At 61.5% G+C, this 18,000-nt stretch overlaps 1 protein-coding gene across 2 annotated transcripts in view; it reads left to right on the top strand.

Annotated features, from left to right (window-relative positions):
* The window catches only part of SDK2 (sidekick cell adhesion molecule 2), a 186,627-nt gene that overhangs the window by 75,365 nt on the left and 93,262 nt on the right, over positions 1-18,000 (top strand). For both annotated transcript variants that reach the window (XM_036407667.2, XM_036407666.2), the window contains exon 2: positions 1,031-1,190. In XM_036407667.2, the coding sequence (XP_036263560.1) occupies positions 1,031-1,190 (160 nt within the window). The remainder of the gene's footprint in view (positions 1-1,030; positions 1,191-18,000) is intronic.

The following is an 18,000-nucleotide window of genomic DNA, read 5'->3' on the forward strand; positions in this document are numbered from 1 at the left end:
CTCTCCCCCTGACGACCTCAGGGTGCCTGTTTCTCGCCTTGTGCCTCGTGATGGGGAAACTGGGACTCAGAAAAGTGACTGTTTGTCCACACCCAGGCCGAGGAGTGGGAGGGGGAGCGCAGGCAGGGTGTGGGTGCGGGGACGACGCACCGTTGGCCTGGAGTACGGGACGCCCAAGGCCCGCCCTGCCAGCAGCTTCCTGTGTGGCTCAGAGCATGCCCCGCCCTCGGGCACAGAGCTATCCGGAAAGTGCCGGGCTCAGTCTGGCTTGTTCGGCCTGGGCAGGTCTCTAACCCGATCTGAGGGAGGTGGTGGTCCTGTCTGGCTGTGGGGGTGCGTGCAGAGGGAATGAGCATCGTTAAAGCATCTCAAACAGTCCAGAGCCCAGCAGGCGCTCTCGTCCGTGTTGGTCCAGCTGCTGGCTTCTCCCCCGGCCCCACCCCAGCCCCAGAGGGCAGGCGGGCTTGGTGATGGGCATGGAGGCCCTCCCCCGCCCCATCTCTCCCTGTTCTCTTGTCCACCCCTCGCCTATGTCACTGCCTCCTCCCTCCCCCCCGCCAGGAGGGAGGAAGGCCTCAGTGGTCCCGGGAGTCCGGAGCCTAGAGGGCACTGTGTCTGCTGAGGGGAGCCGTGGGAGCTCGTGTGTGGCCGGGCTGACTGAGCCGGGTCGGGAGGTGAGCGTGGCTGCAGAGTGGGGTGGCAGCCACCGGACCCGCACCCGCAGCCTGGGCGGCCGCACTTCCTCCAGGAAGCTGACCTCACAGATGGAGGAGGTCAGGGCAGGCAGGTGGGCGCAGAGTCAGGGACAGGAGGCTTGAGCAGCCTGGCAGTGGAGGGGCTCCCCCAGGCCCTACCCTGGGTTCCCCTGACATCAGCCTGACCAAGTTCAAGTCCGTCCCAGCCACCGTCCGCCGGGCAGGTTCCCTGGCTGCCCCTGCTCCTCCCGCCGAGGGGCCTTCCGGCTCTAAAGGCCCCCCAGAATCAAAGTGAGCCAGCTAGCGATCACGTGGCTTTGTCTCTGTTCCCACAGACGACGTGGCCCCCTACTTCAAGACGGAGCCGGTGCGGACTCAGGTGCACCTGGAGGGAAACCGCCTGGTGCTCACGTGCATGGCCGAGGGCAGCTGGCCGCTGGAGTTCAAGTGGCTGCACAACAGCCGGGAGCTGACCAAGTTCTCCCTGGAGTACAGGCAAGCACCCCCCTTCCTCCCCTCCCACCCCTCTCCTCCCCTCTCCTCCCCTTCCCTTCCCACCCCTCCCCTTCCGTTCCCTTCCCTTCTCTTCCCTCTCCTTCCCTTCTCTTCCCTTTCCTCCCCTCCTTTCCCTCCCCTCCCCTTTCCTCCCCTTCCTTTCCCTTTCCTCCTCTCCCGTCTGCTCCCCTTCCCTTTCTTTCCCTTCCTCCCGCCACAGGGAGCCTGCCACGCCCCGAAAGGGGCCAGGGTGGGGGCCTGGGCAGGTTGGGGGCGGGGACTCCCCATCCAGTGCAACTGGGAGGCTGGGCTGGCAGAATTGGGGGCCAAAGATGGCCCTGCCCAAGGGTGAGAAGACCGGGCCCTGCTGAGCCCACAGAGGGTGGCTGTCTGGACAGAATGGCCCATGCAGCCGTGGGTGGGCAGAGGCGGTGATGGGGTGATGGGGGTGATGGGGGTAGGGGTGCTGTTGCCCTGGCTGTGAGCTGAGCCCTTCCCTCTCCTCCCCACCGAGAAGGACCTGCCTCTCGGGGCACCATAGGTGGGGCTGGCTTCCGTAGAGGGGTGCGGCCTGAGGCCGCCTGGGTCAGCAGAGAGGAGCACAGCTATTTGGGGGACCTGTCGAGGGGGGGCAGGGAGGTGGCCCGCCCAGGGTCTTCAGGTTACCTCCACTCCCTTCTCGTGGCCTCACCTGGAGCCTGGCCTGGGCTGGCCCTCCCCGCCCCAGGACGCTGCCCAGCGGGGACGGAGGAGAAGATGGAGACAGTGCAGGGTCTCAGAGGAGGGTTTGTGGCTGGAAGGGGTCCTGGAGGCAGCTGCCCGCAGCCCTCCGGGGCCTCTCTTCCTCTCCTCGCCTCCCCTCCTGTCGGCTCCCAGCGCTGGGGCTGCTGGTGATGAATCCCTGGCCTGGTGTGTGTGTAATTGCTTTTGTTGGGAAACAAGATTGCCTTGCCCTGGGGATGCTGATACAAATCTGCCTCGGGGATGGGAATGCAAATGAGGGGGGGTCTAATTTCTCGAGGAGCTGTCCTTCCGGAGGAGAACTCTCCTTCTCTCTGGAAAAGGAGGGAGGCCAGGGCCTGGGTGACTCCCTGCACCGGCCCTGGGGGTGGCCGCTTGGGAAAGGCGGGAGCAGGGAGCCACCTTCCCCTCTGGCTGCTGAGCGGTGGGCCAGGAGCAGGAGGCCTCCATGGATGCCCACTGGGGGCTTCCGGTCTCCAGGGCGCCCATGAGGCACTGGGGAGCCCCCCTCTGAGCAGCCCCGCCATGGTTTTGGGTTGGGGACCAGAGGCACGCCTGGCCACAGCCTGGCAGCCGCTGTGAGGAGCCCCTGCCCCCTCTCCAGGGTGGGACACACCCGAATGGCACGCAGGTGGCACGCGTGGGTGTCCGTGGTGCCTGGCGCCTCCCAGCTGCCCTGGGCTGCTACGGGCAGAGCTGGAGGTGGGGTCTGGGAGGGGAGGTGGTGTTTACCTGGTTCCCAGCTACTCCTCTGGTGCCTGGCCCTCCCCGGGACCCGGCGACGCAGAAGCAGGCTCCAGCTCAGGGTACCGGGCAGGTTCCCAGCCACGGAATGGGCTTCCTTTGGAAACGGCAGGATGGTCACGGTGACCCTCACAATCATCGACAGCGAATCAACTTACAGAACTTAGACGTTACAAGGTGCGCGCTGCGATTACCTCCTTTCCTCCTGCAAGCAGCCCCGTGTCCCCCATTCTACAGATGAGCAAACTGAGGCTCCGAGGGCTTCAGCAATGTGCCCGAGGCCAGACTGTTGAGCTGGGTTTTGACTAGCTGGCATCTGAGCTCCTGGGCTGGGGCTCTTTACCGCTCAGCACTGCCATTTATTGAAGAAGGACCACTGCCTACTTGTGTTCCCGAAGCCATCTCTCTGCCAACTGTGCTCCCCGAGTTCTAGAAAGCACAGCAGGGAGAAGGCAGATAGGAGCGTGGCTAACCCGATCTGAGGGAGGTGGTGGTCCTGTCTGGCTGTGGGGGTGCGTGGCCGTTCTTCAGGGGGCGCCAATGAGCTTCCCCTAGGGCAGGGGTGGGGACCCTTTTTCCTGCCAAGGGCCGTTTAGATATTCATCCCATCCTTCGTGGGCCATACAGAAGCATCAACTTAAAAATGAGCCTGCTGTGGCATTACCCTGACGCCTTGGCAGGGCCAGACCTTACGTTTGTACGGTCTGTGGGCCGGGTGTTCCCCACCCCTGCACAAGGGGGGCTCCTCCCCAGCCTCCTCACCCCCAAGAAGGCGGCTGAGGAGTGCTGATGGCCAGGCCTCCCTCGGGGTCTACTCCAGGCCATAGGACACAGTGGGGCAGCCCCACACTGGAGCCACATGGTGGGAACGGAGGGTGGGAGCAGTTAGCAGAGGGGAGGGGGGGGACAGAAGCCACTGTGTCCCCTTCACCACCCCTGCCCCCAGGGAGGGCCCAGCTCACAGCGGGTGCTTTTCCTTTCTTTCTCTCCTTTTAATTTTGAAAAGTTTCTAATCTTAGAAAACTGTAAGGATAGTACCATAAATACCTGTATGCATTTTACTGTTCACCAACTGTTAAGCTTTTACACCTGCGCTCTCTCTTCTCCCTCCACACACACACACACACACACACACACACACACACACACATGCATGCACTTTTTTGCTGAGTTATTTAAGAATGAGCTGCTCCCAGCCGGTGTGGCTCAGTGATTGAGCTTTGACCCATAAACCTTGGTTCGGTTCCCTGCCAAGGCTCATGCCTGGGCTCTGGGCTCGATTCCTATTAGAGGGCATGCCAGAGGCAGCTGATGATTCTCTTCTATCATTGACTAGAGGCCCGGTGCATGAAATTCGTGCACAGGTAGGAACCCTAGGCCTGGCCTGCAATCAGGGCTGATCAGGTTCCCCGCCTCCTCCTTCCTTCATTCCCTCAGCACCCCACCATCGCTGGTCACCCACCATGTTCCATGCCACCCCATGGTGGTCAGCACACATCATAGTGAGCAATCGAACTCCCGGTCTCTTGGTTGAACTCCTGAGGAGACACTTTGCATATTAGCCTTTTATACATATAAATGTTTCTATCTCTCCCTCTCCCTTCTTCTCTGAAATCAATAAAAACAGTTTTGTTTTGTTTTTTAATAATAATGAGTTGCAGACAGGATGTCCCTTTTCCCCTAAGTAGGATTGCCAGGTCTGAGCCATTCTTCTGAAGAACCACCATACAGTTTCCACCCCAGAGCAATGTCACGCTGATACAACGCTGCTATCTCACACGGTCCAGATCTCTCCGTGTGTCCCAATTACGTCCTCCGTGGGTATTTTTAGTGTTGTTTGCTACGGAATCTAACCCGCGCTGCACTCCGCTGCCAAGTCCCTTAGACTTTAGACTCCTTAAGTCCAGAACTGTTCCTCCCGTTTTATCCTCTTTCACGGCATCATCATTGGGAGTTCAGGCAGATGTGTCCTCCAGTACGGATTTGGGACATTAAACCTTTTGGTCTGGGCCGAAACCGGTTTGGCTCAGTGGATAGAGTGCTGGCCTGCAGACTGAAAGGTCCCAGGTTCGATTCCGGTCAAGGGTAAGTACCTTGGTTGTGGGCACATCCCCAGTAGGGGTGTGCAGGAGGCAGTTGATCGATGTTTCTAACTCTCTATCCCTCTCTCTTCCACTCTGTAAAAAAATCAATAAAATATATATTAAACCTTTTGGTCCGTGGCTCATCCTTGAAGCCACCAGTTTCCTTTGCCCCATTATCGGTAACAGTAGATTTGATTCAGCTGGTCCAGATGACGTCCACAAGGTGACCCCTTTGTGGAAGTGTTAAAGCGTGTTCTCCCCGTTGGCGGACAGCTTACAGCTGTGCGGTGCGAACGGTCTCCTCTCCAGGAAGCTCCCATCCGGGTTCCATATCCACTGGCCTTCTTACCTGGATCGGTTCTTACCGCTTCCTGCCGTTGAGATAAGCCGCTTTTCTATCTCTGCCATTCCTTCTCCCCTAGGCATTCTTTTGTGAGGGAAGATCTGTCCTTTATCACAACTTAGCATCAGCACAAGCTCCCAGGTAACTGTCCCTCCGTGGTGTGTGTTAGTCCAGCCCTGTCACTGTTCACGTGGGCTCACTCACACCGTAGCCCAAACGTGGCCACTGGGGCTTCTTCCCGCTGGCTCCTGGCTCCCTCGGACGTGCCCACCTTGGATTTCTTGCAGTTCCTTGCCTTTTTGGCTCAACAGTGTGTTGCCAGCCCAGCTTTTAAATAAATTCATCCTGAAAAGCCCTCGCGTAGGAGGTCAGCCAGCTTCCCATCCCGCAGTCCTCCGGCCACCGCTCGCTGCCAAGGCCTTCCTCGTCTCCCGATCATTCCTGGCGTGAGGTCAGGTGACCACGTCCAGTTTTCAAGGCAGAAAGATGGCTGCATGCACTCAGACAGGAAGTGCTATGCTCGCCGTTCCCCCCTCTCCCCCCGGCCAAAGGAAAAAGTTTGCATGTATGTCCATCTCCGAAGGTCTTTAACCGCAGTGGGATCTGTAATGGATAGAACTGTGTGTGTGTGTGCACATGTGTGTGTGTGTGCATGTGCACGTGTGTGTGGGACACGTCTGCACAAAGGAAATCCTATGCATCCGCCTGAGTACCACATGTAGAGCTTTGGGTCCACATCCGCCCATGGGGGCAGGTGGGAGTAAATGGACTCTGAGCGTGGGCCACCCGGGCATAGTCACTAGTCCGTGGCTCGGCAGGACCACTTAGCCACCTGGCTTTGCTTTCTCGCCCGGGATCGGGCACAGGAAGGCCGGCTTTAGAGCTTAGAGGGGGGATTAAACCGTCTCTGAGAGAGCCCCGCCCCCGGCGCAGCAGACACGCAATCGACGGCACCTGCTGGGATGAAGTGAGATGCCAGGCTTACCGGATTGTGGGACTGATCCGGCGACAGACCCACCCGCGCCCACGGGCAGGTGAGCGGACCGGCTCCCAGCTGGTCCCGGCAGCTCTGCCCCCTGTGCCGGCGGCCGCGGCCAGGACCCTGCGTAGCACTCCCCGTGCCCCTTGTTGCCGACCCGGTTTATCCATTTGGAAACCGGCCTGGAGGTTCCCGTTTGGGGCTGTGACTGCCGGGGATACCGCTTGGTACAAAACAACAGTTAATTCTAAAAGGAGAGAGATTTGTTTTCCCACGTGGGTGGGGTGGTGCCTGGGGAAACCCTCCCTAAGCTGTGGGCATTGGCCCCGCCGCCCTCCCTGCTGGCAGGACAGACACACCGCCTCCCGGAACCATTGGCGTGAGGAGGGTGTGGGGGGAGGTTGAGCACAATACTCAGTCAGGCATATTTGGTCTAATGTGTTTGCTAGAGTGTGTGTGTGTGTGCGCGCTCAGTTCCTTCACAGTCTTGCATGTGTTGGATGGCTGTGAGCATGTAATGCCTGTGCAAAGCCTGTAGGTGTGTTGGTATAACTTCCTGGCTTTATGGGATGGTCACTCCCATGAAGGCCAGGCCTTCCGGGTCACTGCGGGGGACTCTGGCGTCAGACTGCCACCCCACGCTCCCTCCTCGACTCCCCATCCTCTCCCCAACCCTCCAGGGGCCATCGCCCCACATTGAACCCACTCAGCCTCAATGCATCCATGTCACCCGTCGGGGCTGTGAGGCTGGGGACAGCCCCACCTGCTCATAAATGGGGGGAGGGGGGTCAGGCCGTGGCGATGGAGGAGGGACGGGCGATGGATCGTGTCCTTGTGACCACTTCACAGCAAAGCCATCGACCAGATCATCTTGCCCCGCCCCGAGAACGCCTTCTCCCATCGTTATCCTCACGCTTAAAACTAACTGGGAATGCCGAGACCGGTTTGGCTCAGTGGATAGAGCATTGGCCTGTGGACTAAAAGGTCCCAGGTTCGATTTCGGTCAAGGGCATGTACCTTGGTTGAGGCCACATCCCCAGGAGGGAGTGTGCAGGAGACAGCTGATGGATGATTGTCTCTCATTGATGTTTCTAACTCTCAATCCCTCTCCCTTCCTCTCTGTAAAAAAATCAATAAAATATATATATATGTTTTAAAACTGGGAAAACCAGTCAGCTAGGCAGATCCCCCCTTCTCTCTCTCTCTCTCTCTCTCTCACACACACACACACACACACACACACACACACACACACACATACTCCTCTGCATAATCAGGGCGCACACCCAAAGGAGGTGTATGGAGGGTCGCCGGCTGCCAGGTGTCTTCATACCTCACCTCACAGCAACCCCAGGAGGTGAGCGTATTCCTCTCCTTCGGCAAACGCGGGCCCTGAGCTCAGAGAAGTCCCAGGACTTTCCTGGGGCCATCCGCCCGGCGCCCAGCAGGTCCCAGAGAGGCTGCGTGACCGGAGCATGTTCCGTCCTCTCCCCACCCCTGTCACTGTGTCACTCTCCCGGCCCCGGAGCCCAGGACCCAGGGGCCTGGGGCACACGTGAGGGCGTGGGGCCCGTTGAGACTGAGTCCTGCCCCCCGAGGCCCAGGCGGCCCCCCGCTGGCACGGGGAAGAGCCGGTGTGGGGAGGGGAGCCTGTGAGCCAGGCCAGGCATGCGGCTGGCCCCAGGCTGGTGCCCAGCTGTCTCCAGGGGACTGCACAGGCCCAGTGACGGGAGGAGAAGGCCCAGGGCGTGTGACCGGCCTGGCGGGCAGCTCAGAGCAGGGGACGCAGACAAAGACGGGGCCGCCTTTGAAATCCTTCAGAGGCGCGGATGAAGGGAGCCTCTGCTTTGTCTCCCGCGGAGCCCTCCCGCGGAGCCCCTGGCCTCGCCTTCCGAGGGAGTGGAAGTGAGAGTGGGCGGCAGAGGCGGGGAGGCAGAGGTGGCTGGCTTCCCGGTGAGCACCGGAGCAAGTGCCACGGGAGTGCCAGGCGCCCGGCCAAGCTCTTCCCGGCAGCCGTGCTGGGCGCCGGCGCTATTATTGTCTCTGCCTCCGAGCTGGGAGTCTCGGCTCAGAGGGGCTCCGCACCCTGCACAAGGTCACACGGCCGCACAAGGTCACACGGCCGCACAAGGAGTCGGGGTTCAGCCAGGATCATTCAGACGGGAGCCTGGGACCCGTCCCCTCCTCCAGGGCGGTCCGTCCCGCTTCTCTTCCTCCGGAAAGCCAGGCCCCACCTTCCCAGTTTCCAGCCTCTTCTGAGGTTTGGACGTCTTGTCTGAAAATGGAAGGCTGCGGGTGAGAGCCGAGGCCCAGGAATCGGTTATGATGGGCATAAATTGAATTTTAATAGAGACGTACGTGGCACGGAGCCAGCGTGCGCAGGCAAAGGGGAGGTAGTAATTAAAAGTTAACGAGTCTAGAAATGTGCGGGTCCTCGGGGAGTGATGGGGGAGCGGGGCGGGAGGAGAGGGGCCCCCAGGCGGGCGGAGGATCCGCAGGAGGAGGGCTGACCTGCCCGCCCCGCCTTGCCGTGCTGTGTCTGCAGGAGGGGATGCCGGAGCCTCGGGGACCCTCGGACCACGCCCGGGGCCGCCAGGGGTGGGAGCACAGGGGCGGGAGCAGGGTTCCGAAGCCTGGGCGCCAGGAACATTGGGGCAGGATCACGCTTTGGTGCAGGGACGGCCCGTGCACCGCAGGCACCCACCCACCCCATGCCCGTCTCCCCCTCCCCCAGACGTGACAATGAAAATTGTCTCCGGGCATTGCCAGGGGTGCCCTGGGGGCCCTGTCACCCCACTGAGAGCGAGGCACCAGGGCTCCCACGCTAGACTCTTAGGGGGAGCCGGAGCTGGCCCTCTGTGAGCAGGCGGCCCGCCGTGTGGGAATCGGGGGTCTGGCTGGGTCAGGGCCCCTCTTGGAGGTCTCTCCTGCCCGCTTTGACATTTGGTGACAATCCCGTAGACCAGAGGTCAGCAAACTGCGGCTCGAGAGCCACCTGCGGCTCTCTGGCCCCTTGAGGTTTTAGCAAAGGCCAGCTTAGGAGTGCCCTAATTAAGTTCATAACAATGTACCTGCCTATATAGTTTAAGTTTAAAAATTTGGCTCTCAAAAGATATGTCAGTCGTCGTGCTGTTGATGTTTGGCTCTGGTGACTGATGAGTTTGCCGACCACTGCCGTAGACGGCTCCTCGGCTTCAGGGGGCCTGGGTGGAGGGTGAGCACACAGGTGTGACACCGTCATTGCACAAAGGAGGACGGAGGCTGGAGGGACGGGGGCCTGGTCCCTCCACGCCCTGAGCGGAAGGAAGGCTGCGGCTCCCGGAGTGAAACGGCGCCGCCTCCTCCAGGCAGTCCTGCCCAGAGCTGCCGGAGGGGTGAGGCCGGGCGGGAGAACACGGACCTCGCTTCCTGTGGCAGCTCCGGCCTGGTCCCCTCGGTGCCCGAGGACGCCTCCTAGCACGGCCTTGAGACTCTGGAGCCTGGCATGCCCCCCTCTACCCTCCCATCCTGCGCCGGAGGCCCCCCTGACCTAGAACAGGTTCCTCCCGGACCCGAGGGACAGGCGGGGAGCAGGGAGGGCGCAGCTGGCTCCCGGGGCCTCCGGTGGGCACTGCCGTAATTATGTCAATGAAGACAAATCCGCTCAAAATGTACAGGAACCGAGGGAGGGGGAAGAAGCAGCAAACATCGCTGGTTTCCATAGCAACCTGCTTCCTCACACTCTCATCCGGGGGTCCTGGCTGGAGGAGGGAGAGGGCACGCTCCTCCCGAGGAAGCCGGAGACGGGTGGCGGTGCCCCCTGTCGGGACCCGGGCTGAGGGCAGTGAGGTCTGGGCAGCGCACACCCGACCGCGGGCTGGCCCCCTGAAAGAAAACAGCTTTCCTTGCCGTGGGGCCTGCGTTCAATGTCAGAACTGCAACTCAAACCCAGGCCCCCTCTCCTCGTTGATGTTTCTCTCTCTCCCTCTCCCTTCCTCTCTGGAACCAACACAAATACATTTTTTAAAAGAAAGTAAGAGAGGCTCTTGAGGAAAGCCCTTCTCTGGTGAACGGAGGCATTAGGAACTTCACATGCAAATTGGCAAGGGTTTGATCATCCATCACCGGGAATTGACAGGTTTGCTCTTGGCTTCGATCCCCGGTAACAGACGCACCGGGAGGGCCCCAGGGCGGCCCGGCAGGCGGGGCCCGGGCCTGGGGGAGGCAGGGAGAGGTGGTCCCCGTCGGAGGCACATGTGCTTACTGTCTGGGTTATTCCAATATGTGGAAATGAGGCCTGGGGAGCCCCCTCCTTCCTCCCCTCTCCCTCCCCAGGTCTTCCTGCGCCCCTGCCCCCTCTGGGCTCTCAGCCAGGACATAGAAATCATTAGACCTGGACTCAGGGATGTGGCCAGGAAGGCGCCTGGTTTGGATGGATAGCCGCCTGGGGTGTTGGTGATGACCCCTGCTTCCGGGGGGCTGCTTTGGTGCCTGACTCCTCCCCCCGATGTCCCCCACTCCTCGGAGGCCCTCTCTGGCCCATTCACGGGACTTCGCAATGCGGGAGGTTCGGGGGCCTCTCCCTGTGTCTTTGCCCCCCTAGAGGCGTCTCTGCCGAGGCCCCCTTTTCCGCTCGCTGACTTGGGGTGCACCAGGGTGTCTGTGACGGCATTTCCACCCCACCGAGCCGGCTGCCCAAGGCCCTGGGGCACAGAGCCCCTGGCAGTGGGCTGGGAGGAGGGGCTGGGGCCGGGAGCAGAGGTTGGGGCTCTCACTGGCAGCCCCTGGGGTGGGGTTCTTAGCTCAGTGCCTGCGGGGCGGGTGGGGGCTCACAGGGTGGGGCTCACGGAGGGCTGGGGGAAGGGAGAAGCCATTGGTCCTGCAGAATGAGGAACGGTGACCCAGAAAGACAATCTCCCCAAAGGAGGCGGGGCACCGACCCGGAAGTCAACGCGCAGCACGCCCAGAAGCTTCAGCCACTATGGCTGCTCCTGGACCCCGAACCCCTAGGCACATACAGAGAGGGTGTGTGTCCCCCCCCCCCCGAAGGAGCGGGCCCAGCCTGGTCCTGGCCACAGCCTCTGCTCAGTGAGCTATTGTGCCCAGAAAACCACCCCAAACCCTAGTGGCTTAAACAACAATGATTTCTTATTGCTCCACCGTCTCTCCTGGGCCTCTCACCAGATAGCATGGGGCTGGCAGTCAGCTGGGGCTGGACTGAGGCTGGGGCTGGGCTGGGGTTGGGGCTGGGCTGGGGCTGGGGCTGGGACTGGAGCTGGGCTGGGGCTGGACTGGGGATGGGCTGGGCTGGGACTGGGACTGGGACTGGGGCTGGGGCTGGACTGGGGACGGGCTGGGCTGGGACTGGGACTGGGGCTGGGCTGGGGCTGGACTGGGGATGGGCTGGGCTAGGGCTGGGACTGGAGCTGGGCTGGGGCTGGACTGGGGATGGGCTGGGCTGGGACTGGGACTGGGACTGGGGCTGGGCTGGGGCTGGACTGGGGATGGGACAGGGGCTGGGCCTGGGCTGGGGCTGGGGATGGGACAGGGGCTGGGCCTGGGCTGGGGCTGGGGCTGGGCTGGGACGGGGCAGCCAGGATGGTGGGCCTCTCCCCTCCTGCTTATCATCTATGGATGGTATTCTCGGGGCAGGATTCTGAGAGGGTGAAGGTAGAAGCTGCAAGGCTCCTGGGGCCTGGGCTCCGGAATGTCCCACCCTCTTCTATCAGCGAAAGCACGTCCGGAGGCCAGCCCAGAGCTAGGGGGCAGTAGAGTCCGCATCCGGATCGGAGCCGCTATAAATATTAGGGGCACGCTCCTCGCATCCCGCCGGCAGCCGCCCACATCACCTTCGCCAGATGGCGGCTCGCTGGCAGGTCCCCGGGGCCTCGTTAACACCGTTCCATTCTGCGTCCCCCACTAAGGTCCGCCTCCGAAGTCACCTCTGAGGGTGACTTTGGGCCCCGAAGGGAATGGGCAGAGGCTGGAGGGGCGTCTCGCTGGAGAAGGCGGGAAGGTCGGGCAGGTGGGGTCGTGTCTGGGGCCAGCTGCCCGGGGCCGGCAGGTGTGCAGGAGGCAGCGGGGCGCTGGTTCGGGGCGGCCGCGATCACAGCTCCAGACCCTAAATGCCATGGCAGCTGCAGCTCGGGCTCTGCTCCGGGGCTGGCTGCTGGGCAAGGCTTGTCCTCCCGGGGCCTGGCCTCAGGGCTGAGTGAGCAGCGGCCCGTCCTCCCAGGACAGGTGACAAAGTGAGCAATAATGGCACCTGTCACCCAGGGGCCGCTGGCTCTCGGGGAGTGCCCACCTCGTGCCTCATGCCCAGCCCGGGCCCAAGCCCTTTACGGGAACAATCTCATTGCATCGTCCAGTGTGCCCGCAGGTAGGGACCACAGGGCGGGGTGAACAGCACCAAACCTGGAGGCAGACTCTTGGGGCTCTGCCACCTGCCGGCTGTGTGTTCTTGGGCGAGTGACTGGCCCTCTCTGTGCCTCCTCGGCCTCATGAGTTTCACCTGCCAATTTGGGTCCAATTGATTCTGACCTCACAGAGTAGTTAATGAGGAATGACTGCCTTATCACGTGGGAGGTGCTTCAATCAGGGCCTGGCGGGTGTGTTATTATTAACCCCATTTTATAGACACGAGGAGATGGAGGCACAGAGACAGTAGGCCACTTGCTCAAGGTCACACAGCAAGTAAAATACACAGACCATCATGAACCCATCTTCTCCACCTGTACACACACACCCCTCACCCCCCCCCTTAGTTACAAGCTACTTAGGCAGAGGGAAGCAGGGTGGGGTGACTCAGGGCCCCTTGGCACTGCGCTTAGTGGGGTGCTTATGAGCTCTGACTCTCCCAAAGGGAGATACAGCCCTGAGCAGGAATCTAGGGGAGGGCTCGGGGGCACACGCTGCCCCCGCCTGGACAAGCGGGGCCTTGGACTCGGAGAGGAGGGACGCTGTGACCGCTGAAGCCGTGCCTCGGGTAGCAAGAAAGAGCATTGACTCTGACCTTGACTCGGGTCTGCCGAGGAGGGGCACGCACCCCCACCCTGCCCAGCTGCCAACAGCAGGTGCTGCTGGACAGCCAGGTAGGCCTCTTCCCGGCTCCCCTTGGCCTGACCTGCCCTGGCCAGCTGGGGGAGCCCCAGGGAGACGCGTGCCCCCTCCGCCATGTCAGCTTTCAGTGATCCCCCCAACATCTGGCCTGGGGAGACCAGGAGCCCCGTGGAGGCCAGAGAGCAGGACTCAGCCGGGCAGAACGCTCAGGCCGGCTGGACAGAGCTGGGCAGAGGTCACACTGCCACCCCACCCCCCCATAGATGCTTCCTGTTCATGTCCACACCCCCTCCTCGGTATGCATTAGCCATTATCCTTTGTGGTCACTGCAGGGGCCGTGACAGAGTCGTCCCTGCTCCCACAGGAGCGAGTCCTTGTTCCCTGAGACTCGGGGATGCCGAGGGGCCGGGTTTAAGCTCTTCGCTGCCGTGTGTTGGGTGGGGGAGCTGCAGGAAGCGAGCGGACGGGCGTGGAGCTGGGGGCATGGCGGCAGCAGTGACGTTTCGAGGGCGCATGGTACCCCAGGGCCACCCCCGGCTGGCTATTGCCATCGGCGTTATCAGTGCTGCGGATGCCCAGAGCCTAGCACGCCGCCTGACCGGCTGCCGGCAGCCCCGTCTGAGCGGAATGACCCGTAACAACAGCCATCGCGGGAGGTCGCCTTTCCGGAGGGCGAACCGGGTGTCACCTCGCGCTGAGCACGTCCTGGTCCTTCCCGCCATCATGTGCGGCGTGAGCGTTTGTCAGAATCGCCTGCTGTGCAAAATCGGGTCATAAAAACCACGAGGCTAATGGGGGAAATGGGGTGAGGGAGCAACGGTCAGAAGCTTCATCAGAGGCACTTAATAATGACGACCCGATGATCGCGAGGGTCTGCCCAGGGCCAGTGGCTCGGAAACGCATCGCTCCCCGGGGAACTGGGCGCTCTGCCGGGGAGAGGCCTGGGATGATTTGCTTGTGGAAGTGGGAGCGCAGAGGGCGGCAGCTTGTGAGCCGTGATGGGAGGGAGGAGGGGAATCGGGAATTGGGAGGACAGAGGCCGGGCCAGGTGTGCACAAGTGAGCGCACAGAACCCTCAGGGATCGGAGGGTACAGGAGCGGGGCGGGGGCGGGGGGAAGGGGGGGCGCGTTGTGTGGAACCACGGCTCCGTCCAGCTGAGTGTGGCTCTCCGAGTCTGCCTCCTAATATTTCTTGCAGACAAAATCACGCACAGGCAAACGCAAAACTGAAGCTGGCTCGAGTTGCCCTCTATCTGTATCCGGTGCCTTGGAACAAAAGGCTGAGCACAGCACCGCCTGGACTTGTATTTCCTACAAGGCGCTGCCCTCAGTGTGCCCATTACACAGACGGGGTGCCCGAGGCCCAGCGAGGCCCAGCGCCGTGTGAGGTCAGGTGCGAGTCAGTGGGCAGCTGGGATGGAAGTCAGCATGAGGCCAGAGCAGGGTCCTCAGCGGCGAGGACCGCTCTGGGGGGCCAGGGTCAGGCTCAGTCTCAGACGTGGCCACACCTGACTCGCTCTGCCCCCTCCCCTCTCCCCTGGTTCCTGGCAAAGACCAGCCTGACCTGCACCCTCCCGTCCTTGACCGACTCCACCTCGCTCTCCGCCCTGTAGTCAGAGCCGGCTCTGGAACAGTGGGATCCGCGTATTTCACACCGGGGGCTGGTAGACGACCAGGCTTCACGCCCGCTCGGCCTTGTGAACCGTCTCAGCCCGGCGGTGCTAGAGCAGCCAAGTCCGCACATCAGCATCTGCGAGCGAGCGAGCTGGCTGGGTTCCAATAAGACCTCATTGATGGACGCGGAGATTTGAATTGCACACGATTTCCACCTGCCATGAAGCGTTACTCTTCTTTCCATTTTGTCCAACAATTTAAAATCACAAAAACTATTTGTATTCTGTCTTGCCGTTCACAGAGGGTGGGGCGTCGAGGCGAACGTGGTTTGGGCTGTAGCTGGCCAACATCTGTTTTACACCCCTGCTTCGTACCCTCCCCGTGTCCCTATTGTCCAGTCACCAACAGCCCAGCCTGGCCCTTGTGGCTCCGTAGTGGAGCGTCAGCCTACGAACCAGGAGGTCAGGGTGCGATTCCCAGTCAGGCAGGGCACCTGCCCGGGTTGCGGGCTTGATACCCAGTGTGGGTCTTGCAAGAGGCAACTGTCAATGATTCTCATCATGGATGCTTCTCTCTCTCTCTCTATCTATCTATCTCTCTCTCCCCCCGCCTCCCTCTCCCTTCCTGTTTGAAATCAATAAAAAATAAAAGAAACATACCAAACTCTGCTGCCCCACCCCCAGGCCCTGTGGGGACTGGTACCACCCTGGAGGCCAGCTCCTCCCCTGGCCAGAGGCGCATTCAGTGACTTCCCGGCTCAGAAACGGTTCTCTCTCTGATATCTCCTCGTCATGCCTGGCACCCCGATTCACCCTCCATCTACTGTGGAGGCTGCTCTCTGGCTCTTAAAGGCAGCCTCTCCCGGGCTCCCGGGCACCCCTGGGCACCCCTGGCAGACTTGGGGGGCGGGGGGGTTGGAGAAAGCACACCGCCCCCCTACCCCTCAAGATTAGACTACAAAGCACAAGCAGCTGGGCTCCTGGAGGCCGATCCCCACCAGCCTCCTGAGGGGCCTGTTTAGTCTGTTCCTCTCGCATCCGCCTGGCCGCACAGGGCGCGGCATGGCAGGAAGGTGGCGGGAGGGGACCCGGGCCTCCTGTGCTCCCCCAGCGGAGGAAGCCGGAGCCAGGGGGAACCAGAGCATCCTTGTGAGCAAACTAAGAGGCCACGCGTTCCCTTGCCTTTTCGTCTTTCCCTTTTTCTTTTCTTCTTTTTAAATAACCACCCTCCCCTCGGGATTTCTTCTTCTTTCTCAGTCACTTTTTTTTTTTTTAAAGATCCAAACAGAACTGGCTTCAGGTGTTAACGCCTTGCACCCTGGACCGATTTGGCCTTCTCGCCTCTCCCTTCCTCTCTGCTCCCAGTAAAGGCAGGCCACGTCCCACGCCACGCTGCCCTTTTCTAAGTGCTCCCCGAGCTCCTGACTGTCGTCTTGGGGGGCAGAGGTGGGGGGGGGGCTGGGTCAGGGCAAAGACTGGGCAGCTCCCTGGGGCTTCTCTCCCCAGGATGTGAGAGGGGGCAGACCGAGGACCCAGGACAGGACAGGGGCCGTGGGGGAGGGGGACACACTTGGGGTCAGATGGACCTGTAATCCAATCTCACTTTGCTGGGTGACCTCAGACAACCTGCGTAGCCTTCCTGAGCCCAGGTCCCCCAGCTACAAAACAGGTGGGAGCCGCTTCGCCCCACAGTCAATGTGGGGGTGAACCGGGTGGTGGAGGCCACATGTTTGCTCTGATCCCGAGGCTGGCATCGTTGTCCTCAGAGGGAGGGGCCCAGCAGGACATCCCTCCCGCCCATGCTGACTGCACCTCTGGCCCCTCGGCTTCCTCCCAGCCTCCCTCCTCCCCCACCTGTCTGCTCCCCCCCCCACCCCACCCCCGAGTCTGGAGCCACCTGCTGACGGGATCCTAATGAAGCTCCTGTCCTTGCTTCCTGAGAGCAGCTAATTGGCCCGGAAGATGGGGAAGATGGCAGGGGAGAGAGACGCCCTCCCCCGGCCAGCGAGCCGGCTGTCACCGTGTTATCATCGGGCCCAGCTCATTAACACCAATGTTCCTCCCATTGACCAGGGCCCAAGATCAATCAGAGCCTCGTGGGCTCTCCCAGGGCTTTGGGAGGGGAGGCCCTGCGGCATCTCCTCCGCTTCCAAACCCAGCTCCTGTCAGCAGGGGGCAGGACACGCCCCGGGCTGAGTCCTGGCTGAGCAGCTGCCTTCGGGCGGGCGATTCTGCGACCAGGGTTGCCTGCTTCTGAAGGGGCTGCAGACGAAGGCAGCAGCTTCCATCCTCATCCCTCTTCCTCCTCGCCCCTCCCACATTGTCACCAAGGCTTTCCTGGCCCTGGCTTCCTCCCCAGCCTGGAGGAAACCTGGCAGGGTGAGCGTCTCACGGCCGCGGTCCCAAATAGCCACCCACTCAGTGGCTTAGTGACAATGCTCCCATCATTGCACCCATTTCGCACATGAGAAAACTGAGGCACTTGCAAGGATGCATAAAGGCAGTGTTGCCCTTACAGTTCCAGGGGCCAGGGGTCTGGAAATCTAGGTGTGGGCCGGGTAGGGCTCCTTCTGGAGGCGCTAGGAGAGAAGGCATCTCCTGGCCTTTCCCGCAGCCAGAGGCCTCCTGTGTTCCCCAGCTCAGGGCCCCTCCCTCTGCTTCTCTCTCCACATCTGCTCTCTCTGACTCTGCTGAGTGTACACGTGGGTGAGTGTGCATGAGTGTGTTAGTACAAGTGTGCGTGTGCGTGTGCACTTGCACACGCATGCCCTCCCTCTCTGTGAGCATCGGCGTGCAGCTCCGGGCGCCCGCCTTCTGAAGGAGGACAAGACAAGGAGAGCGTGCCTATTATTTCCGGTGTCCGCATCAGCCCCTGACAGCTCCGTGGAATTGAAATATCTTATTTAATGCGACTAAGCATCATTCTAAATATCAACTCCGGGCGCTCAAGGACTCGAGCCAAAAGGGCATTGTGTGTTTTCCCGGCTGGCAGCGGTTTCTCCCCTGCCCGGCTCCTGTCCAACATCCCACTCACCCATCAGCCTCTTCCCTGCGCTGCCATCACGTGCCCCGCACCCGAGCCCATCTCTCCATCTCAGAACGGAGCAGACGGAGCGGCGGGGGTGGGATCGGGACACCCTGATGGGCCAGGAGAGCACAGTCTCTGTGTGAGTCTGTCTCCCAGGCTGGCCCAGCCAGGCCCCAGGCCCCCTCCTCGCCCTGCTGCCTCGGACCCGGCCGTGTCCCCAGGAGAGAGCCTCCTGGGAGC

The sequence above is a fragment of the Pipistrellus kuhlii genome, unplaced genomic scaffold (assembly GCF_014108245.1).
Source record: "Pipistrellus kuhlii isolate mPipKuh1 unplaced genomic scaffold, mPipKuh1.p scaffold_m20_p_37, whole genome shotgun sequence".
NCBI lineage: Eukaryota > Metazoa > Chordata > Mammalia > Chiroptera > Vespertilionidae > Pipistrellus > Pipistrellus kuhlii.